The sequence below is a fragment of the Barbus barbus genome, assembly GCF_936440315.1.
Source record: "Barbus barbus genome assembly, chromosome: 37".
In the NCBI taxonomy this organism is placed as follows: Eukaryota; Metazoa; Chordata; class Actinopteri; order Cypriniformes; family Cyprinidae; genus Barbus; species Barbus barbus.
This window is the reverse complement of record NC_136715.1, coordinates 16,817,266-16,840,147: the sequence shown is the minus strand read 5'-3', so window position 1 is coordinate 16,840,147 and position 22,882 is coordinate 16,817,266. Positions and strand designations below refer to the sequence as shown.

The window sequence follows — 22,882 nt, the reverse complement described above, 5'->3', positions numbered from 1 at the left end:
TAGGGGTGTGGCTGAAGAAAGTGAGAATGGACCTCGGGAGGAAGGAAGGGAAAGTTAGCCGCCAAGCAGCTAGCGGAGGCATGCTTGTGCTTGGGAAACTTCGAGGATTGGAGGAAAGGGAGGGGAAGGGGGAAAGGTGGGCGCTGGGGCTTGCGCTGTTAGCGACTGCGTGCTTGCGCTTGGGTAAGCTCGGTGAGTGGAGGAAAGGGAGGGGAAGAGAGGGGGAATGGCGGGCGCCGGGGCTTGCACCGTGGTTAGCGGAGGCATGCTCGCGCTTGGGTAAGCTCGGTGAGAAGAGGGAGGCGAGGAGAGGGGGAATGGCGGGCGCCGGGGCTTGCACCGTGGTTAGCGGAGGCGTGCTTGCGCTTGGGTAAGCGCGGTGAGCGGAGGAAAGGGAGGGGAAGAGAGGGGGAATGGCGGGCGCCGGGGCTTGCACCGTGGTTAGCGGAGGCATGCTCGCGCTTGGGTAAGCTTGGTGGGCAGAGGAAAGGGAGGGGAAGAGAGGGGGAATGGCGGGCGCCGGGGCTTGCGCCGATTGCGGAGGCATGCTCGCAGTATACGTGTGTGGTGGGGCTGCTCAGTGTTGCCAACTTCTTTCGATGGAAAGTAGCTAAGCCAGTTTGAAAGTCGCTAAATGTCGCCAGATGACGTCATGCGCTAATTAGCATATTCGTGACGTCATCACGTCATATTGCCTTTACATTTGTTTGTCTCTCTGTGCTCATACTGTATTTTAATGCAGCCAAATTCTGAATAAACTGTTTTTCTTTATATATATATTTTACTGTTTATGTTGTCAGTCAACGGGATAAATATGAAATAGTGACTGAAACGCAGCCCTTTAAGGATACATAACCATATGTATGGTTATGTAGCTCTCCCTCCTAAGAAGTTAGTCTGCACAAAAATCCTGATTTATAATTGGGCCGTCGTCTGATGAAATCAAATAATACACACAAGATAAGACGAGACAATGCCTGTGCAGTTATTTCGGCTATATTTGTATGTAAAATTAGAGAAGCAACATAATATCTATTTGAACTGAACGCGCTACTTACTGAACAGAGCAGATACAGAGAAAGCGGTGCGTGCGCGCTGACCTCGCGCTGTTGCGGCAGTACCAGCGATCGCGGAGACTCGCTAAGTTAGTCAAAGTTGCTAAATTGGCAACACTGGGGCTGCTGGCCATGGGTAGGGGAGGGGATTTGGAGTGGGGCGGGGCGGGGGCTTTGGGTGGTTCCTCGCCGCTGGCGGAGGTGTGCTCGCTCTGACGCGGCGGCTTGTGCTAGCTCGGTGGCTCGAGGTGGAGGGTGGGGGCTGGTGGTAGCGGCATCCGAGGTGCGGCCTAAACTTGCTGAAGGCCTTCTGGTGCGGCCTAGTGGCCGGAGGCCCGTCCCAGAGGGAGTGGTTCTGGTCGTGAATAGGGAACGCCGCGGCCCTGGCTTGTTTTAGTCACTGCTTGGACAGAGGTGAAGAGTTTGGAGGCTCCCCGGACTGAAGAGAAGCGTAGAGGGCGAGGAGATCCGCTTTGTAGAACGACTTGAAATGATGATGCTGGCGCTGGTGAGTACCTGGCGAAGTCCTGCCACGGTCCAATTTCCGCGGCTGGGGCGTAAGAAATGGCTGACGTGAAGGAGGATGCTGGAGAAGGTGGATGACGCCTTGAAGATGCAGGTGATGGCGTGCCTCGACGCCTGGATGTATGAGCGGGTGCTGCGCGGGAAAGCCGGCGGCCCAGTGTTGCAGCCGTGGGCTCGAATGTGATGTCCTGCGAAGCGCTGGTGCAGAGGACGGCTGCTGGTGGTGCAGGAGGATCCGTGGTTTCCAAGGAATTTTGTTTGCGAAAAGTTCTGTCTCTGACATGATTTCTTCGAATGGGTGTGCCAATGTCGGAAGACGAGAGATAATGACGGTAAGACTGCTTGGTTATTTATAGGGATACTCTCTCGTGCTGATTGGATAGGTGGTGTGATTGCTGATGCTGAATTGGCCGTGTTAATTATCTGCGCGTGCTCCTCCCGAAATTTGTTAATAAAACATCACGATGTGAGGAGGAGGCAGGTGAGACAAATTTGCCGCCATTGTTTCTTGATGGACTGCTCACATACACAGACCTCATCACGTGAACAACATCTGAATCCACGTAACGTAAAATAATTCAGTTAGATGATTATAATTTTATGTTATGTGAGTTCTTTTATTTATTTATTTTTTTTGCGATTATTTTGCGGTTAAATTGCGAATTATGCAGAATCACAAAAAAAATGCAACATTGTGTTTATTTTGCATTGTAGTCAGCTTTCGCGGAATCGCGAAAAACAGGAGGGACTGAATAATGGGTGTTCATTTTTTTTATATACAACCCATGTATAAACATTGACCATAATACATGTTTCACACACACTCTTTTTGCAGTGCGCATGCAGTCTGTGTGCAGTTTGTAAATAGTGCAGAAGCAGCACAGGCTCATTGTGCTTTTACATAGGATACATTTGCAGTCTGCTACTGTTCCTCGGCTGTTTACTACAAACAAAATATTTAACTGTTATTTGAATTTCAAGTCCAAACCTACTGAAAACAGTATACGTCTTCTACGTTCTTTATGCTTTGATTTGAACGAAAATAGCGTATCCATGAGGTGCGGCTAAAACACAGAACAGTATACGCTATTTGCATCCAGCGGATATTCTCCAAAATGGTGCTACGCTGACGCAGAGGAGAGGAATTGTTGAATAAAGTCGTTATTTTTATTTTCTTTGCGTACAAAAAGTATCCTCGTCGCTTCATAACAGTCAGATTGAACCACTGATGGCAGATGGACTATGTTGACGATGCTTTTCATACTTTAACAGTGTCTTGGCTACTTGGCAGTCAATGGGACAGTCACAGGCCTCCCAGTTTTCATCCAAAATATCTTAAATTGTGTTGCGAAGACGAACAAAGCTTTTATGGGTTTGGAACGACATGGGGGTAAGTGATTAATGACAAAATTTAAATTTTGGGGTGGAGTAACCCTTTAAATTGACAGTGCCAATAATTTGTAATGAAAGTAAATGGAATACGTCACAAAAAACTGAACCATTTCAACTTTTGGATCTCAATGAATGCGACTGAAACACAGGCTGAGCCTGACTTGCTTTAAAATGTACCAGAATTCACATTCACTCCCATCCAATCTCAAAAAAAAATTTTTTCTTCTCAGTATTACCCACACAACTACACACAAACAACAGGTAACCTTCCCATCAGCCTCTGATGCAGGCCTTTGAAAGCCTTCCAAAAAGATGAGCTTCAGTGATTACGGGAGCGGACAGTTTTCTAATTATTCTGTCAAACATCAATGTGGCCGGCTGATGCAGACATTCTAGCTGCTGATGGACATTGTAATCACTTGTGTACTTCCAAACACAGGAGCACAGACATCATCTGACAGAAGTGGTGAAAAACAGGAAATGTGAAAGCTTCTATCAACTGATTCAGTCTCCAAAAAAGAGAGAAAATCACATAAAATGTTGCTGAATTCAGACGGAAGATAAGAAAGTAATTTCCATTCACAAAAAGTTAAGGATGTAAGAATTGTGATTCATTTATAATAGCGAATACATGGATGTTACGACCCTCTTAAGAATCCCAGAGTGCTGATGTTGAGGGGTCTGCACTGTTGTTAACATCAGTGGTTGTGTGAGGTGCTGCTTGTTTTTAGAAATGTAGGGCCTCCTTAAACAGTGTCAGTAACAGATGTTATGAGGCACATTCAGTTTCTATTTTTCTTCATCAGACTGTAAAACTCCTACACCTCCGCACATAACAACTGCAGAACATTGCCACTTGCCTCTCTGAGGATTGTAAATCCCTGCTGTCAACAAAGTATTTGCAATTCTAGAGACAGAGGATATTTTCAGATTGAACTTTTTGCTGGGTGGTTACAGTGCAATAGTGTCAAACAAAGCCTTGAACATTCTATTACTTAACCGCAAACCAGCCTTGAGCTTTGTGAGAAGATCAGGAAGCAGGCACACTATTGGGCACTGGGCTGGCCAAATCATCTCTACAAAATGTAAATACAGAACAAGATCAACAACTACAACTAGAAGGTATAATATCATAACTGTGAATCCTCATAGCAGCTTGAATGTGCTCCCATTTAGATTTTCAATTAAAAAGACTCCATGCACTTTCTGGTCTTATTGTGGAAAATACATCAGAGCACATTATTTATTTAAAAAAAATCCTAATCTTTCATCGAAATGTAATAACTTACCACTAAAATGACTGTGATATGAGAATAGGGAAGTCCACAAGACAACTATAAAGCTAACAACACAGCAATATTGCTAGAATCACTCTCAGAGCATTTTTTTCTCCAGTTTATGAACAATAAAAGCAATGACAGCCAATCAGAATCCATCAGACTTTGAAGAGCTCGAGCATTTAAGTGGCAGACAGCATAAATGGCAGCATGCGCTTTCAATAAACAGAACGTTAACGTACATTGGTGTGGACGCTAATATAGTTATCGTTCTTGGTATGAATGGGCCTTTAGTCTACGTCTACGGTACTGCATGTTTCTCAAACATCTCGCCAATAGATAATGCAGTAATCTAATGCTGTAAATGTTATATGTTATAAAAGTTTTGGCAGTAATAGCAAATAATGATAGATGTGAGAAAGCAGCATTATAATTATAACATGTGAAATTGTTCTAGAAGGTGAACTTGAAATTCAGCTCACATATCCTTCCCGGAAAGCTTCACAAGTCTAAGTTAGCCTTGTTTTAGGTGTTGTCCTCCATATTCAGGTCTGGTTGTGGAAAGCCCAATTTTCACAATCCAATCAATTTCCAAATGACAAAATCAATTATCACCGAATATGCTATTTCAGTCAGGAAATGACACATTATGGTAATAACCCATCGTGGAATGTTCACTTTTCACAACCCAATCAATCCCCAATTGACAAAATCAAGCCACACTCTGTATTAATTAAAATACTCAGTTTTAGTCAAAAAATTTAAGTAACATGGGTTTGCAATGCCTTTTCATGTTGATTTTTTAACAGAGGAGCTGCTGAACTACAACAATTTGGGGTTAATATCCGGCACATGGTTTTGTTTTAATTCAAAACCATCTCTGTTGAGATCAAAACTGGCCGCTGTGGCAGGCCAGACAGACAGAGAGTGAGGGCTTGACCTGAGCTATGAGCAGCCACGTAATGAAAGAAACATTTCATGCAATTCTCATCATCTCTCCATTACAAGGCAAAAGAGGTGCGCTGATCAGACACAAGCTTGATATCAAACCAAGCCCCTGCAAGCCAAATTACGCTGACAGTAATCTCAGCGAACACCTCTCGGCATGCTTCATCATATCAGAGAGAGAGAGAGAGAGAGAGAGCGGGAAAGCTAAAAGTACTCAAATGCACATGAAACTACACCAAATCCAATTAATATGGTTGCAAAACCCAGTACAGAGATTTACAGTGATGCAAAGATTGAGGAGCCTTGGGTGAGGGTGACGGGTCTGTCCGGTTGCATCAGTTTTTATCATACATCATTAGCTTAATTATGGCACAGGCCCAGGCCATCAGAGGAGTCACTTCAGGACCAGGGTCTCCACACGGCCCCTTACTAATAATAAGTGCAGAAACTGTAGCAAAAGTATCAGCCTACAGGCAAATCAAGCTCTAGACTGAGATGATGATTCGAAGAGAAAGAGACTTGGAAGATTATAGTTTATTGATGTAAACAACTAAAAAAAAACAAAAAATGCTGGCACGTCTAAGCAGATACTGGCAGGGAAATAAAGTGCCTCAACTGAACAGAAAGATGATTGTGTGCAAGCTAGAGGCGAAAAGACACACAAAATACAACTAGTTTAACAAATGCCACCTTTTTGAATATCTGAATACAGGAATGGGCTGGAAATAAGGAACACCGAGACTTTTCCCAGTAATTATCAACTTTAGGTTGTTGAATTCAATAAAAAAAAAGAAAAAAAAAATCTATTCAATTCATCAAATAGTATACAAAAAGACGTAGTAAAAGAAATCCATGTGAATTTAAAAAAACAAAGAGTGCAGCGGAAACAAGTTGAAATTTTTTATCGCGATGCATCGTTTCTAACATAGCCTATTTGCAGGAGTAAAAAAATTATTTATATATCCATACATGACCGATATTTTACAAGTACAATAATTTCTCCTCTCTAAACTGTTTCTCAAGCATGTTCTCCCATCACCACTGCTGCTACGTGAATGTGATGTATCACAACACTACAGAGAACGAGGCATTAAAAGTCTGAACCAAATAATACATATTGATCGATGTCTATCGCATCGGCCTCAGTTATGGAGATGAACATCCCTAATGCACATGCATAGAGCACATCAAATATGGTAAACAGAAGTTCAGCTGAGTTTTCTTGCCACATGAGAACCAGAGAGGATTTATGATTTTAGAACACAATGAAGAACATGTTTGGTTAAACTAACCATTTAAGTTGTCAAACCAGTGAATCACGAATCAAAACAATTTGAAGTCAACCTTAAGATTGCCATCCCTACAGATTTCTACATGAACAGGTTCTATGACATGCCCTCATCGGCAAAACATTGAAGAACAAAATTTGTTATGACCAGTGTAAAGCTTGAGTCATGAAGTAAAACCTGTTGAAAACCACTGCAGTAAGCGATAGTTTTTTTTAATTACTATTATGTGATACTATATGATGTGTTGAGAGTTGTGATAGGATGGCTTTAATCTGAATAGATTAGAACTCCTATGCTTTCCAATCTCAAATCTTCTCTGCTTCTTTGGACTCACAAATAAACAACTAGCTGACTATTAAATTACTGAGGCGAAATTTACATTCCACTGCAGTGCATGACTCACATCTAACTTAAAGGCATATTGCACACTTTAGGGAGCTAAACTGGCAATGGAAAAGCTTTTCTGGCGGACATTCAGATATCAGGCTTACTTGGGTTCATTTTAAATACACAATAGTTGCTTGGGGACGCACACACTGCCTGTGACACGAGCTAACCCTTGTGGCTAGTGCAGAGTGGCGGGTCATTAGCTTAAATCTGAAGTTGTATCAGTAGATAATGGAAGACTGAAGAACATCAGTCAACTTTCTGCTTCATAAAGCACAACTGAAAGCACCATAATGCCTTTGGCTGTAGAGCTGTCAGCAATGAGAGGTCTTCTGAACTTATTCATCAATGTAACCCTCACGTTGAGGGCTTCGAGGTCACTGGCAACAAGGAACGCAAACATCTGGTTCATTGCTTTTGAACAAGCAATAAACCGCAAGTGTTCATGCCCTAAGATGGTAGGAGTGGATGAACGGTTGGAGACAGATTCAAGGATGGATTGGACATGCTAATGATGCAACTGGAGGGTGGTGGATGACATTGCCTTTTCTTAATTGATCTAAGACCATAATCAGTGAAAATGACTAAACAGAACAGATTCTGCTGAACACAGCAAACTGAATTCAGCATGAATATAGGGGAAATGCTCTATAAACCTGGTTGTATGCACAAGATTTTGCAAAATAAGCTTTTAGGAAATACTACAGTATTATGATAATAATGGATTATAACAGTATTATGGTGTCAAATTACCCTTAAACCTATAAACACACACACACACACACACACACACACACATGTACATACATACAAACATATACATACATACATACATTCATATATACACATACACAAAATGCACATTTCTTAGCAATATCAGTCTTTACATGCAAATTATTTAAAATGTACTGAAAGATCCACTTTAGCACAATCAAATACTTCCACACAATTAAAGTGCATTAATTACCAAATTAGTTGTTCCAGTTTAGCAGACTTTAAATATACCAGTTTAGTATACTAAATGTACAATTGCAGGGTATTTTTATTAAGTACATAGGCTAAATAAGTAAAGGTATTTGTAGTATACTTAGCATGAAACAAATGCATTTCATTTTAGTATATTGTTTTTTTCACTAGGGTAGTTACTGTTTCCAGTTAAAAACAGTCATAGTGACAAACTCATTATGATTAGTGCAATGATACATAAAGAAAAAGACCAGAGGAGCCTCCCACTGTCTACCTCCATACGTTGCGCTGCAATGTTAGCTGTGCACTGAACTCAATCAACAGGGAGCTAAACAGACAGCGGTGAATTTACCAGGAAACTCTTTGATATGATGAGCTACTTCAGGAGGACTGCACATCATAACCTTGCTAATGTTCCATTTAACAACTGAGGTAATATTCGCCAACTAAATAGTCAGGGGTATCATGCTCGAAATTGTCAACCGTAGGTGTTCATATAATGACGGCGGTGCAATGCTAGCTGGTGGAATGAAAATTGGACAAATTGGATCTCATCTTTACGCACCCCAGGATCCAAATTCTGTCCATTGTTATTGTTATGTTGGTAGGGAAGGATTGGACACGATCCACGCTTATGAGCAGAATGAAAAACCAATCAATGCACTTCACAGTCTGTGGATGTATAATTCACTTATTAGTAGGAATCAGAAGCTACGTTCACATGCAGCCTAATAATCCAACTGACAGCTTACTCAGAATGAAAACACCAATCAGAAAATCATTAGACTGAATGCAATCAAATGTATTTCTATCCAATTAAAAGAGATGGTGCAGATGTTAAATAATCCATTAAACAGGACAATAATTTCCAAGTGAACTACCTTCATAACTGGCTTAAAAAATATGTGTACACATGAAAAATGACTCTCTTCCACCAATCTCTGCTCCAGACTCTAACTCAAAGATTGCTGGTTTATTAAATAAAGTTGGCGACATAATAAGAAAGCTTGCTTAGCATATTTTTAGATATGTTAGCAAGGCAAACATGCCAATTATGCACTGCGGTGCCATGCTGAGTTGTCTAACGTCTTTAGTCAGCAGACTGGGTGTTTGTTTTTTTCTGACAGGACTCACAATCTTCTTGCTGTTATGGTAACATTGACAATACATGCTGCTTTTCCAATGCATGCAGACAATCTATACAGAGTTCATGGAACAGCAAAACCTGTTGATTTAGAATCTGCAAGCAGATTGAATTGTGAAATTTAAATAAATTATGCAAGGTTGTTTTCAAAATTCACTTGGCTCAAAAGAATTGAGGCGATCTAAATGGCCATGACACTTCTGACAACAGAAGGACATTGAATGTAATGCTAAATTTATATAAATGCATTGTTACCTAATCGCTGAAAGGTGCAAATATTTATGGCGATAATGTAATGCAGGCATCGCTGAAGGTCAGGTGACCCTCAGTAAGCGGCAAGCTCATAAAGCTGAAGCTTCTTTATGAGGCATGAGACAGACCAGAGATACTCGAGAGACATTTGAAGGCGGAGAAAATGTCTCATAATTGAATTATGACACAGTGAATTGGGTTTTATCACAGTAAAATCCAATAAAAGGCAGCAGAGGATTAGAGAAGTGACCAAATAAATCTTTAAAAGTAAAATAATTAAAAACAAAACAATACATTTGTCGCTTCCGGTCAACAAATGATTTAGAAAATGATTTGTTTACGCTGTCCTGTAGAATTATGTTGCTTGAGAAAGCAAAATCAGAAGTTTAATAACCAAATAAAGCGAGATATTAAATAATAAATATTCATAATTAGTATAGAAAATGACAAGTTATACACAATCATACACAGAGCTGTTACTAGAAATTCCCTTGTAAACTGAGGTGTAACAAAGCTTACATAATAAAATGTTGGGAATATGCATGTAACTGTCCGTAAATTATTTAATTGCCAAACGATGGAAATGTTCTGCAAATCCATGTCTGTTTTGGGTGAGCGGGTCTATAGCAGCTTTGGTGCTAACGCCTCATTGCTATGAATCGTCATTATCGATGCGCCTTCTCAATGGTCTGTTGGCATGTGGGTGATTTCATATGCAAGAAGAGAAGTCTAAAGAAGTCTACTCTCACCACTGATATGCATAGCATATATGAGAAAGACATGAGTAAATGACGACAATTTTCATTTTCGCTAAACTATCTAATGTAAATATGGTTGTTACAATATCAGATTGATTGTTAATGCAAGACAATAAAACAGAGAAGCTGGAGAAGAAAAGTGTTTTCCTTCTCTATATTTGAGTCCAAATATGATCATCCCTTCTGGAACATCTAGAGAGGAACTAGGAAACTTTGTCCAGAAAATATTAAACTTTCAGCTCACCACACATGCTTGGTTTTCAATTTTTAATGGTACCATGTTTCTGAAAAAAATAAAAAAAATTGGTCTGCAGTTTTGCTGGTGGGAGTGAGAACTGCTGGGCCTCGACACTCACTTCATTATGGACTTAACTCCCCTTGGTCCCTGTGAGGGAGAGCGGAAGATGAGAAAGGCTCAGAGAGAGAGAGAGATGAGAGGATAAAAAGGGAGAGAGGATGAAAAAAAAAAGAGAGTACCGCTGTATCTGGGACAACCGTTGACATGACAAAACGGTTCTCTACGCAATAACAGTAAAAGAACGACTCAATTAGTGTGGCTCCTATCTCAGCTCCTTTATCGATCTTCTCCAGATGAAGAACAGCAGACGAGAGAGTTTTCAATCAACCGCTACTTTCTGAAGAAGGACAGCGGTGAGGTTCACGGCGGGTGAAAATCCATGGCTGGAAATATAAATAAATATGCAAAGCGTATATTCCAATGATTGGTAGGCAGGGTGTAGGTTTGTCTGACCCGATTTGGCGCGATTGAAATGCCACTTCTTTCATGATTATGTCGAATACAATTGCCAGGCCCAAGTCGGACTCGAACGGAGAGCGTCCCTGCGGATAGATCAATCGGACAACTCATCAGAGGCAGGGGGCACTCAGGACAATTCAATCCCTTTCAAAATTAACCTTCAAGATAAGAAGGAAAAAAGCTGCGACACCCCCAACGGGAATGTTTTTTGCGGATGGCACGCTGAGCTTAAATGCTACAGCAATCTTTTTAAACGAAGTGGAAAACAGCATGTAATGAACGTAACTGAATTTGTGCCCGTTCTCACGACGTAATTTCAACGTCATTTAAGAAACCAGAGGACAGATGGTTTCTTGGTCTCTGCGGTAATACGGACATTTTCATGCATTTTTCAATTTGTGGACTATGTGCGCTTCCTGTAATTCACGTCGCCCTCTTGGTTAAGGAAGTAATGGAGGAGCAAATTTTCAAGAGATGTGCAGATGAGAATTTATGTTTCTATTGTTACAGATGTGTGTATGTGAATATGTATTGTTGCGCTATCGCCATCTGTCCCCGGCACTGTGTGAGTGATTGGGTGTGTGTGTTTCTGGAAGAGCTCCAGGCGAGGACTCATCTGCTTCATCATTCCTTTGACACCGAAAAAGAACAGCGACAAGCGCCCGAAAGCCCAACAAGGCCCCCTACAGCTGAGCACCTCGTCAACATCGCCTTGTGTGTGACGGACATGAGATAAAGGAGCACGTCTAACATCATTTAGATGAACATCCTGTACCTCTCTTCGGTATCTGTAATTATATTTCATTCCATCTTATACTTGATTTAGTTTATTAATACCAGAAAGACTCCGAACACTCTTGGTTCTCATTTCTGTTATGGAACATTCCTTACATACCATGCACTCATCTCAGGAATGTGATGAACTGTATTGCATTCCTGATGCATGCATGATAATGCACTCTGAAGAGATGAGAACCAGATGATTCTTTATTTAATATTCTACCACTGTATGAAACATTACCTGCAATCCCGTCATAAAATAATCACACCAATGCAATGTAATGCACACAAAAGAGCTTCAGATTCACGAAAGTTTACAATTGAATAATGTAAAAGAAAAGGAACTACAATCCCTGCCGGCCCGAGACTCGAACCCGCAACCTTTGGGTTACGAGTCCGACTCTCTAACCATTAGGCCACAACTTATGCAGGAGGAGATCTTATGATTATCAATGATTTAGATAAAATATCAAACTAAGCGTATAAATTTGTAGATGAGAGTAGGTAAACACTTTTAATTTCTAAAAACATGTTAAAACATGTATTTTTAATATATAATTATAGCCAGTTATTGAAGGTGGGGAGTTTTTCCCTGAAAAGCACTACAAGAGAAAATTAAATCATTGAAAAAACAGACTAGTTCAATTCCACAACAGTACATAATTTGGTGACAGGTTCCATAAACATTATAGTGAAATAAATCATATAACTGATGTAAAATTATCCGTTTAGGCATTTTTGCAAGTGTAATTCAGCTTTACTTCATCAATCCTGGTTCTCAAATCTGGTTCATCATGCCTTATGGTTAAACTTTAAATAATTTGCACACATAAACATGAATATGTGATCATGTGCAGTGATGATGTGGAAGTGACTAAACAATACTAGGATGTTTCATCATTCATAAAACCCATCTCTGCCATAAATCCTTTCTTACAATTTTTTTTTTATCCTCTTCGCTATGCTCTCTTGGGTTCTGGCACACCATTATCTGACAGCAATTGATAAATGAAGTAAAGATAAAGGAAAGAGGAGCTAATTAATATAGAGAAGAGCTCCAGGTTGCTCATCGATACAGTGCTTTAAAACACGACCTAACTTAGGAGAGAGAGAAAGAGAGAGAGACAGGGACTGAAAACGAAGAGCTCAGGCAATGCGGGCCTCCTTTGAGCCACGCGTGTAATGATCACAGGAGATAGCAGGGAAATGTCGGATCAACAATTCACTTCACGCTCTCCTGTGCGATGCATGTGCCCAGATCAGATTTAGCATTTGTATTGGACAGCAGTACACTTAGGAATACAACAACAGACCTTATCTGGCCGAGATGTGTGTCGAACAGGAAAATTAAAGAGGCCCAAAGGAAAAACTTTATACACCGCGATCATTACCGAAACCAAATTAGACAAGGATATAAAAAGCCAGAATAGCTCTTCATGAATAAAGTGTAAACTATGGTAAAGGACGGAGTGACAGTAAGTTTATCTAATGAAAATTTCACGGGGATGGTTAAGCAAGATAAAGCCAGTATCATTCATTTTTTTCTTACACTGATAACTTGAGTCTGGGACAGATCCCACAAGTGTCCTTATACATGAAAGTTAGTCTCGTGTAGACTAACGGCTGAAGGTCTGGAATCTATGGTAGCTTTCATTGGCCAAGGCCCGCACATGAGGCCGTTTGACCGACGTGTCAAACAACCAATCACAGTTTGTTTCGTTCAGCGTCCCATTTCGGAGCATGGAAATGTTGCCACAATAACAGACCGGTGTGTGAAACACTTGGATGTATTTTAAAGATTATATGCCGCAAACTTTAAATATTTCACATATTTTTGAAAATCCAGCATTTAGTTAATGATGATAAGCGCTCGTCGTCACAGTTGTAAACACAATGGCTTTCTTCTTTTGTGAGGGGGTTTGGCACCACGGCATTTTTTTTTCCAGGTGGACCGTTAAAGAATGCCATGCACACGTCTCCCGGAAATCCTGGATAATTCAACGACAACTTCAAAACTCCTGAAGTGTTTCCACTTTTGTGTGCCATATGCATCAGACGTTTAGCCAACGTTCCGTGGGCGTGATGTCTGAGACTACATGAAAGTACAGTTAAAACAATACCAAAAGTGTTGGTAATCTGTTCTAATTCCAGTAAAGTTTCAGAATTCTCCATAACAAAACTAATAGAAGAAATACACTGTTTATATACTGCATATACACTGGTACCATTGTACCTGTACTTTCTGACATTCAAACATATATACATTTAAACAGAAACTCATCCTTGTCTCTGAAAACAGCTCAGTGTTTGGTTCAATGGTCTTTTCTCATTGTATAAATGGGCAGTACATCTATCTGCCTCTCACAGCCCTGCCTGCCCGTCAAACACTGTATTTATGCTCAATGTTATGACAAGCTCTCATGTAGGCCCTATGGAGTGAGAGTGTGTGGACACTAGTAAAGTGGTGTGTGTGTGAGACTCCAGTGCAGATGATGCAAACTTGTGATCAACTCCTGATCCCTTGTTCACCCTATCATGTTGCATCTCTTCTGTTAAAATCAGGGAACAGGCCAAAATAGCCAACCACTTGTAAATTTCAATGAGCATCTTCCTGTACATGGACCTATGCACACTTTATTTAAATTAGACCAATGAGTCTGCTGTACCGTTGAACAGATCAAAGTAAAAGACTAGATTGAGGCACACAACAACCTTTCTGACTAACAAAAAAAATAGATGGCACACTGTAAGCAAATTATCAAAAGCATCTGTTGAGTGCCTCTTCCGCTGAGGTCTTGCATTAGTCAATGAAAAGGCTAACAAATGGAAGCTCTCATACTAATTGGATATATAGTCCTCTCTGAGGTTTCTCGAAAAAATATCAAAGGTCCAGTTTAAAAAAGTAATATCAAAAGCTAACATTTAGACACTGACTATACAACACAGATATCACTCTGCATGGGGGTTATTTATTCGTTCTTTGCTTAAATTCAGGGATATTTGGTGCAGCTTGATCTAATAGAGATCAAAGCTCACTGGATGATGTGTTTGTACATGGGCATTTCGGTGGGGTTTGATGGCGATTTTTATCTTCATATACTCATTAATGAGATTAAAGAAGATTGTAACCTTTGCTTGCTATACTTCCTTCCTTTTCTTTTCATCATGGTTCCACTTTCCTCTTCCTTTTGTCTCTGTCTTCTTGGTTGATAACATAATAGAATAGAATAGAATAGAATAGAATAGAATAGAATAGAATAGAATAGAATAGATACTAACATTCAAAAGTTTGGGATAAGCACACTTTTCTTTAAGATATTTATTACTTTTATTCAGTGAGAATGAATTAAAATAGACAAAAGTGGCAGCAAAGTTATTTATAATGGTTACAAAAGATAATACATGCCTTTGAAATGCTCTTTTGAACTTTCTATTCACCAAAGAATCCTGAAAAAAATTGTAATGATGCTGAATATTCAGTTTTGCCATAACAAATAAAATACATTTTAAAATAGAAAAATACACTGACATACAATTGTTCCCTATGCTGTACGCAATGCCCTTCAAAACTGACCATATAGACTTATGGTAAAATATCCTGTGATGTGCACTTCACAGGGCACTACTGGGCAATCGGAACATTTATAGTTCCCATTAAAAACCATCTACAGACTAACAGTCTTTTTAAATGAGCTCCAACAAACTTTAAAGTGAACAGTATACATTCTGCGCCACTAAAACCACCTAATGGAAGTGCAAAATGACCCGACTTGGCTCAACCAGTGACAGTTTGGACTGGGACTACCTTTTTTTTTTTTTTTTTTTAAGTGACATACTGCCAAGTATGGTGATCCATACTCTGAATTCGTGCTCTGCATTTAACCCATCCAACGTGCACACACACACCGTGAACACGCACCCGGAGCAGTGGGCAGCATTTATGCTGCGGCGCCAGGGGAGCAGTTGGGGGTTCGGTGCCTTGCTCAAGGGCACCTCAGTCGTGGTATTGAGGGTGGAGAGAGCGCTGGACATTCACTCCCCCCACCTACAATCCCTGCCGGCCCGAGACTCGAACCTGCAACCTTTGGATTACGAGTCCGACTCTCTAACCATTAGGCCACGACTTCCCCTCCTTCCCCTACCTGGGGAGGGGGGAGGGGGGGGGGGGGGGTTTGAAACCAGTCATTAGTTCTGTTAGTGGCACAGAAATTATACACGTTAGGTTTACATTTAACATTACAAAGTGCTATTTATTATGTCAGCAAGGTCATAATCACATTTCTGGTTGTAATTGGCCAATAGTATTTTCATCTCATCACTGGTTCAATATAGCAGAAGGTGGACACAACAGGAAGGTAGTGATCTCACCACATTTCTTCACAATAACTCACTTTAATCTTCAGCCCTAAGACTTGGACCACTGCAGTTCAAAACACCCCATTCGGCCCCAGAGCTAAAACGACTAATTAAGAGTCACGAGTCATTTCGCAGTTTGCATCCCCTCAAAATCTGCAAAAACTTCTGCTGTGAAGATTAAATAATGACCTGGACTAAAAAAAGAAAAACTGTGTCTACCTCCAAGAGATCTTACTGAAAATCCAATAGACGTTGCCTCATTCGGAATAAAGAAATGCAGGATTTGCATTTCTGAGCACATTTTCTATCCCAAATTTGCATAAGCTCTCAAACCCTTTTTTGAGAAACGCCTCACGTGAAGTACATTTTCAAAACAAAACAAGCATACTCCAGAGACCTCATGCATGCAAGGTAATACTGAAAGCAGCTTCTTTGCTGCTCACTTGCTAGCACATCAGAAAGAACAGCGCTTAGTTTTATTGGCTTTGGTAAAGCATCATCCATCATACTCATGGGTGGGAAAGAAAGTTTTGAAACAAGTGTTGACAATGTTGAAAAAATCCCCCCAAACTCCCGACCGCTTAGGAGCTAACTTGTTTTGCGAGACTACCTAACCAGGTGGAATGATTACTAGCGAGTAATTACATAACCGAAAACATAATCTACATGTTCCCGGTCAGGGATCAAAATGATGCAGGACTGTGGGCACCATGCGAATTCAGCCCATGTGGAAAGATTAGTTATTGTTTGCTTATGCATTCTTCACTGTTCCTTGAGCTTCACAAAATAAATGTGTCTCCTGCCAGCGAGACATTGTTCTATCAGTCAGCATTAATGGTCTGAGTGCAGGGGCCGAGTATCTGGCGATGCGGGGCTTCGTTGAACGCGGTCCGGGGCCAGACAGCCAGACGCAGGGGAAATGAGCTCCATTACTGAGGTGGCCATGTTGGGGCTGGGAGATTGGGCTGGCTCTTATTGCCTGTGTTTGGAACAAATGGGAAATGTGATTCCCTCAGGCTTGAGACAGCCGAGAAGTGACGACTGATCATTATACACTAACATCACCAGCACAATGGAGATGACAGGGTCATGGAGGCCCCAAAGGATACAAATGATGGAGTATGTGCGAGGTGGGAGCGAGAGTATATTTGTGTGTTAGTACTCGTATATAAAGGCCAGAGTCGTGCTTAATGTTGAGCAGACAGTGGCACAGACAGTAATGAGGAGAGCAGAAAGAGGGCTTCTCATCCTCCAGCGTTAACCTCTCTCTCACTTTTTCATAAACCGCATCTTTCCATCCTGCTTTATTCACTAGCATGCTCTCCCCATGCTCCTGCGAGAGACTCTGGCCATGAAGCAGGAAACAACGAGCCAACAGGATTTTGCAGCTCATCCGCTGAATATGAGCTCATCCGCATAAGAATGATTGTGGAAACGGAACACATACTGAAATGACAGATTTTCAGATAAAATGAGCTTTCATGCATTTACACTGAAATATAAATACAATATATTCTAAATGATAAAAAGAAAGATTAAATATTAAAATGACTAAATTTTTTAAAAATAAACCCTAATGTTTAAGACTTCTGGATCAATAAGATTACTTTTTTTAACAGCAAGTGTGCATTAAATTTATCAAAAGTAAAATACATTTATATTTCTAACAAATGATGTTTTGTAAACATTCTATTCATAAAAGTATCTTGAGAAAAAAACAGATCATTAGAATGATTTCTGAAGTATCATGTGACACTAAAGACTGGCGTAATGCCATCACAAAATAAATTACGTTTTGATATATATTGAAATATTTCACAATATTACTATTTTACTCTGATCAAATAAATGCAGCCTTACTGAACATAAGAGACTTGGGCACAATTTACTAATCAGGGCAAATTAGCGTCAGAGCGCAATTCCAAAACAGCGCAGATGGGCATGGAAATCTCCGCGGGTGATTTACTGACAATGTGCAAATTAAAGAACACAGAACACAGATCTCATTTACATATCGACCAACTCAATATACCAAGTGCAGCGCAACTTAGCGTAGTCGAAAATAAGCAGAACCGATGCTCATCAGGAGCAGGTGATCTACTTACGACACAGGCACAAAATAGTTTAAGACATGCTTTTTTTGGGTGTTAAATAATGGCGCAAATACCAGTAATTTGACAAGCGCAAACGCTTAGTAAATCGCGTTGCATGATTCATTTTAATACTCTCCTCCCATAAATTTTGCATCTGAAAGGGAAACTCCTACAAATGCATATTCAATAAGATCAGGCGCGAAAATAACGATGTCCACGCCTTTTCAGCGCTAATTCTTCACTGCGTGTCATTAGTAAATCCTGAAAGTACCGTTTTAATGCCAAAAGAGGGTTTACACTTGCGCAAGATATTAGTAAATCTGGCCTTTTTTCAAAAACATTACAAAAATCTTATAGAATGCAAACTTTTGAATGGTAGTATATAAAATGTTAATTACATGCTAATTTTAATTAGATTTGTATTTATTTATAAATATCATATAAATATACAATAGCTATCAATTGTATTTGCAATACTGTATATAATATGCACGTTCTTAAATCTCATAACTCCAAAGGTATTTCCAATGTTGGTCTAAAATAAAATGTTTGATTTACAAATATTCTAATTGTCAAATTGAAAAAAAATACAAATAAAAATCATACATCTTATTTGTTGTAACTTTTGATGTGGTAGCATACAGAAGCTAAATTCAACTATTTTGGATGTTAAAAAACGTTTCCAATACTTTCAATCTTTAAAAAAATATATATATTTATTTTTAAAGTTTTGTACTTGCAACATTCAACATCTTGCACCGAAGGATGATGTATGTTACAAGTTTAATACTTTAAAAAAAAAAAAAAAAATTGTGGACACTTCATGCAATCAGTTACATCATTGTCTAGCTTTCAACATGGGCCAGTTCTGAGAGAGGCTGGCAGATTCCCAGGTTGAGCACCAGCACCATTTCAGTGTAAGAGAGGGATATTCAATCCTACGATGCCCTGAGCATGTCATCTCCAGGACAGAATGATTGAGTTGTATCTCCAAGATAACACATTAATGTGCTGTACGGGAGCTCAAACATTCATGTTCACAGCAGTTCGACCAACAGAACTGACACACAACAACATTTGTTTCAGATTTACCTTGCAGCGGCCAGCAAATAGTATCAAGCTCCAGTGCCAGCTCCTAGTTAACCTCAAATACACATCACACAACCCAGTGCTGCAGCCTTCTCTACCCAGGGCAGGTGAAATCCCCACCGGTCACAATTACCCAGCCAAGCACCTTCATCAAACACCCAGTGCCTGGGAGCACGTCTGACGTGCCACAGCCCTAATTCACTCCCACTCCAAACTACACTGCATAGGGACCAAATAGCCACGAGCAAAAACATCTATCCATCCACGTCTCCCACATCTAACTTTGGAGGGAGGGGGTGGGATAATGGCGTTGTTTAGCCGTTGCCATTTGGATTCGACTTGCAGGTGCTTTCGGCTTTTTCTAAAACCGTGGCAAATGTGTAATGTTTTATTCATATTCCGTGATAAAACATTGCAATGCGCCATGTGTGGTGTGTGTTGACTAAGTTCAAAAGTAAAGAGTTCTCCATCGCTCATTTTCCACATTTCTGTCGTAAATAAAGAACTCGAACAATGCCTATTGATGGAGACTGACTTATGTAATCCAGGTGTTACAAAATGTGTCCATTCTCCACGTACTTCTATAGTAATGTCTTCATCTATCAACCTAACCATTATAAATATAAAAAGAGAGGCTTTTATAATAGGGTTGGAAAGGGAGGAAAAAAGGCTTGGGGTGCAAATGCCCCATGTCCGAGGAAAAAAGGAGAGAAACTAAGAAAGTGAGAGTGGGAGAGAGTTCAAGAGTGCCTCTCCTTTGAGCTGCCAGTGAAGGTAACTTTGGTGAGTAAGAATAAAATAAATCTTGTATATCAAAGGAGTGCATATATACAATGCATTTGCCTCCCTGCAGACTCTAAAGGAAGGGTTACACAGTCTGGCAGTACATCAGCTTAAACTCTCCATGCTTCAGTTTCAAAGTCAACTATAAAATACTGCAATTCTAGCTGTACTTTAAAAATGTTCAGAGTTCAAAAAAAGCTACGCTTGACAGAATTATTTCACAATGTCGATTACTCAGACATAATTTCACCCAACCCTTGGTTCAAAACTGAACATTGTCGGAACTGGGTTTAAAGGAAAAACAAGCTCACATTAATTTCTTTCTTACAAAATGTGCATTTTTTGAGCTGTAAAATTAGTGAAATTATCATTACAGTAGGCCCGCACTGGAGGTGGACGAACTATTCATCACCAATGTAATATCTTCAAGTTACCTCAAGTAAACAAGTTACAAAACCTCCCTTCTTGGCATCCTTGCACAAACATCTTGGAAAAGGTTTTAGTTTAAAGTTAGCTACAACTTTACACAGATTAGTAGGTAATTCTGTTCGTCTCATGTTAACACTATAACATTTAATTCTAGTGGCTATAAACAGTGTATTTTAATGTGTATTGCCTCACTTGGTTGCTTTCATTGAAAATGTATTTTTGCTTGGTAATTTTGAGGTAATCAACATTATGCAACAACTGCTGTCAGTTAAGCTTAATTTGCATTGAACCTCAGAACATTCCTTAAATACATTCCTATACTAGAAGAGTGGTGTACCTCAGGTGTCAGTTTTAGGACCATTTGAATTATTAGTTTTCCAGTTCATTTTTGCAGCTTTTTCTGACAGGTGTGGGTGGGTTGATTCTGACCACTAATCAGTTGGTAAATTAATGAGAATGATTTGAAGGAGACAAGGGAAAAGATTCCTAAAACAAACAAATCAAACATTTCCGATGGAAGATAGAAGGCAACTGCATATTTCATCCCGCCAGGGAAACGCTTCTGTGAAATGCAAATCACTGTACACAGAGGCTCCAGAATGGGAACTGTGTGACTGCAGGGGAGGGCCGCCACTCCACCCCAATAGAGCTTAGAAAATTTCAGGTACCCCATTGATGACAGGAGGGCTGGAGAGACAGGAGGAGACTGGAACTATACACTTCAACTTATAGACTTTGAAAATATTCAACACAATCTTTCCGCCTCCTTTATCTAATCAAGTATGATTCAGTGGGCAAAATAATGTAGCATAAATGCATATTTTTGTGTTGTTTGGCAACAATAAATGTTGCCCATTGCGTTTCATAGTTTTCTGTTCTGTTTTCTTTTGCAAACAAATTAATAGAAAAACAAGTGTATATCTTTCATCTGACAACAATATGAATCTAAAGATTGAAGCGATTCAATCTTTAGATGAAATCACTTTATGAATGTGCGTAGTGTTGCTGCTTCAAGCTAGAATACTTGAAGAGCAAGGTGTGCTATTAAATCCCTGTTTTCTGACACACAATGAACATGATACTAGATTAATTTTGGTTCACATTATTATAAAGAGAGTTCTGTTATGAAGATGTCAGTGTGCATCCTGAATACAAACAAACTGAGCTGAAACCAAATCAGGTGCATATTATCAGCAAATTGTTAAGAATTCCGGTGTGCTTCGAAAAAGGAACGTTATCTGAGAAACAACTTCTCTGCTCGTAAAAACTGCAAGAAAAAGGATCTTACACTCCAGAGCGAGTAATCAACAGGAGGAGGACAGCAAGTGTGTGTCTGGGGGAGAAAAGCATTGGTGAAAAGATTAGTTATGAGGTGTGTGTGTATGTATGTGTGTGTCTGTCTGTCTTGGTGTGTTGCTGAAAAGTGTGACTGTAGCGAAGATATTGATCAGAGCACAGGCTCATAATGAGGGTAAAAAGAACTGGCTTCGGCCGCAAGCCCAGTCTTTTGTAGTGCCTAAGGAGTCAACAAAATCTCACACGGAGGAAACTTCAAAGAGCGGAAAAGTAATACTAAATTGAGAACTGTAATGAAGTTAAAGGAGAGCAACTTTAACTTTTTATTTCTTATCACACTCTCAAAACACCTTTATATTAATCTTTTATGGTTGAAGTAAAATAACTTTGGGTATTTACATTTTTGGTTCAGATGAACAGAATCATTCCTACCTTGGGATCGGCAGTGAGAAGCTTGAAGGCTACGTACACCTGGTTCTCCTTTACACCTCCACCCAGGTCCAAGAAGTTAGCAGGCTTTCCACCATGCAAGTCGATAATATCACATGTTGCCATAGCAAGGCCAGCACCGTTAACTGTGGATACAGACCATGTTTTGGACATTAAAATATTATCTCAGTTAAAAATGATCATTGTATCCAGTCATCCAAAATGTTAATGTCTTTCTTTCTTCAGTCACAAAAAAAATTAAGGTTTTTGAGGAAAACATTCCAGGATTTTTTTTTTCTTCAATGGGACCCAACGGGTTGAAGGTCCAAAGTGTAGTTTCAAAGCGCTCTACACGATCACAACCAAGGAATACGTTTTCCTCAAAAAACTATTTCTTTGCGACTGAAGAAATAAAGACATGAACATTTTGGATGACATGGGGGTTATTTATATAATTAATCAAGATTTTTTTTTTTTTTCTGGAAGTGAACTAATCCTTTAATAATGTGCCAGCTGCTTATTTGTATGAAATTAAAATTTATAGGGACAGGAACCTCCAGGCTTAAAAAATGTCCATGATAAGCACAAGTCCATGATAAAAACATAATAAAAGTATAAATTATATAATAAAAAAACACAATTATATACAAATATATCTATACAACTATATGCCATGCCTTCTGAAGCTATATGATAAAGTTGCCTGTTGAATAGAGGAAATTAAAGTGATTATACACTTTAGCAACTTAGTTACGAAGTTGAAATCATTAATCAGAGTGAGATTTGTATAAGAATCATTGGGTCAAAATTGATCAATGGATTTATTAAAAGAATCTAACTCAAAAGATTTGTTTATAATAATTTGGACATTGCTAAC

At 39.7% G+C, this 22,882-nt stretch overlaps 1 protein-coding gene across 1 annotated transcript in view; it reads right to left on the bottom strand.

Annotated features, from left to right (window-relative positions):
• The window catches only part of LOC306856652 (succinate--CoA ligase [GDP-forming] subunit beta, mitochondrial-like), a 115,235-nt gene that overhangs the window by 30,257 nt on the left and 62,096 nt on the right, over positions 1-22,882 (bottom strand). Inside the window, exon 9 of the mRNA XM_079396015.1 lies at positions 22,009-22,151. Coding sequence (XP_079252141.1) covers positions 22,009-22,151 — 143 coding nt within the window. The remainder of the gene's footprint in view (positions 1-22,008; positions 22,152-22,882) is intronic.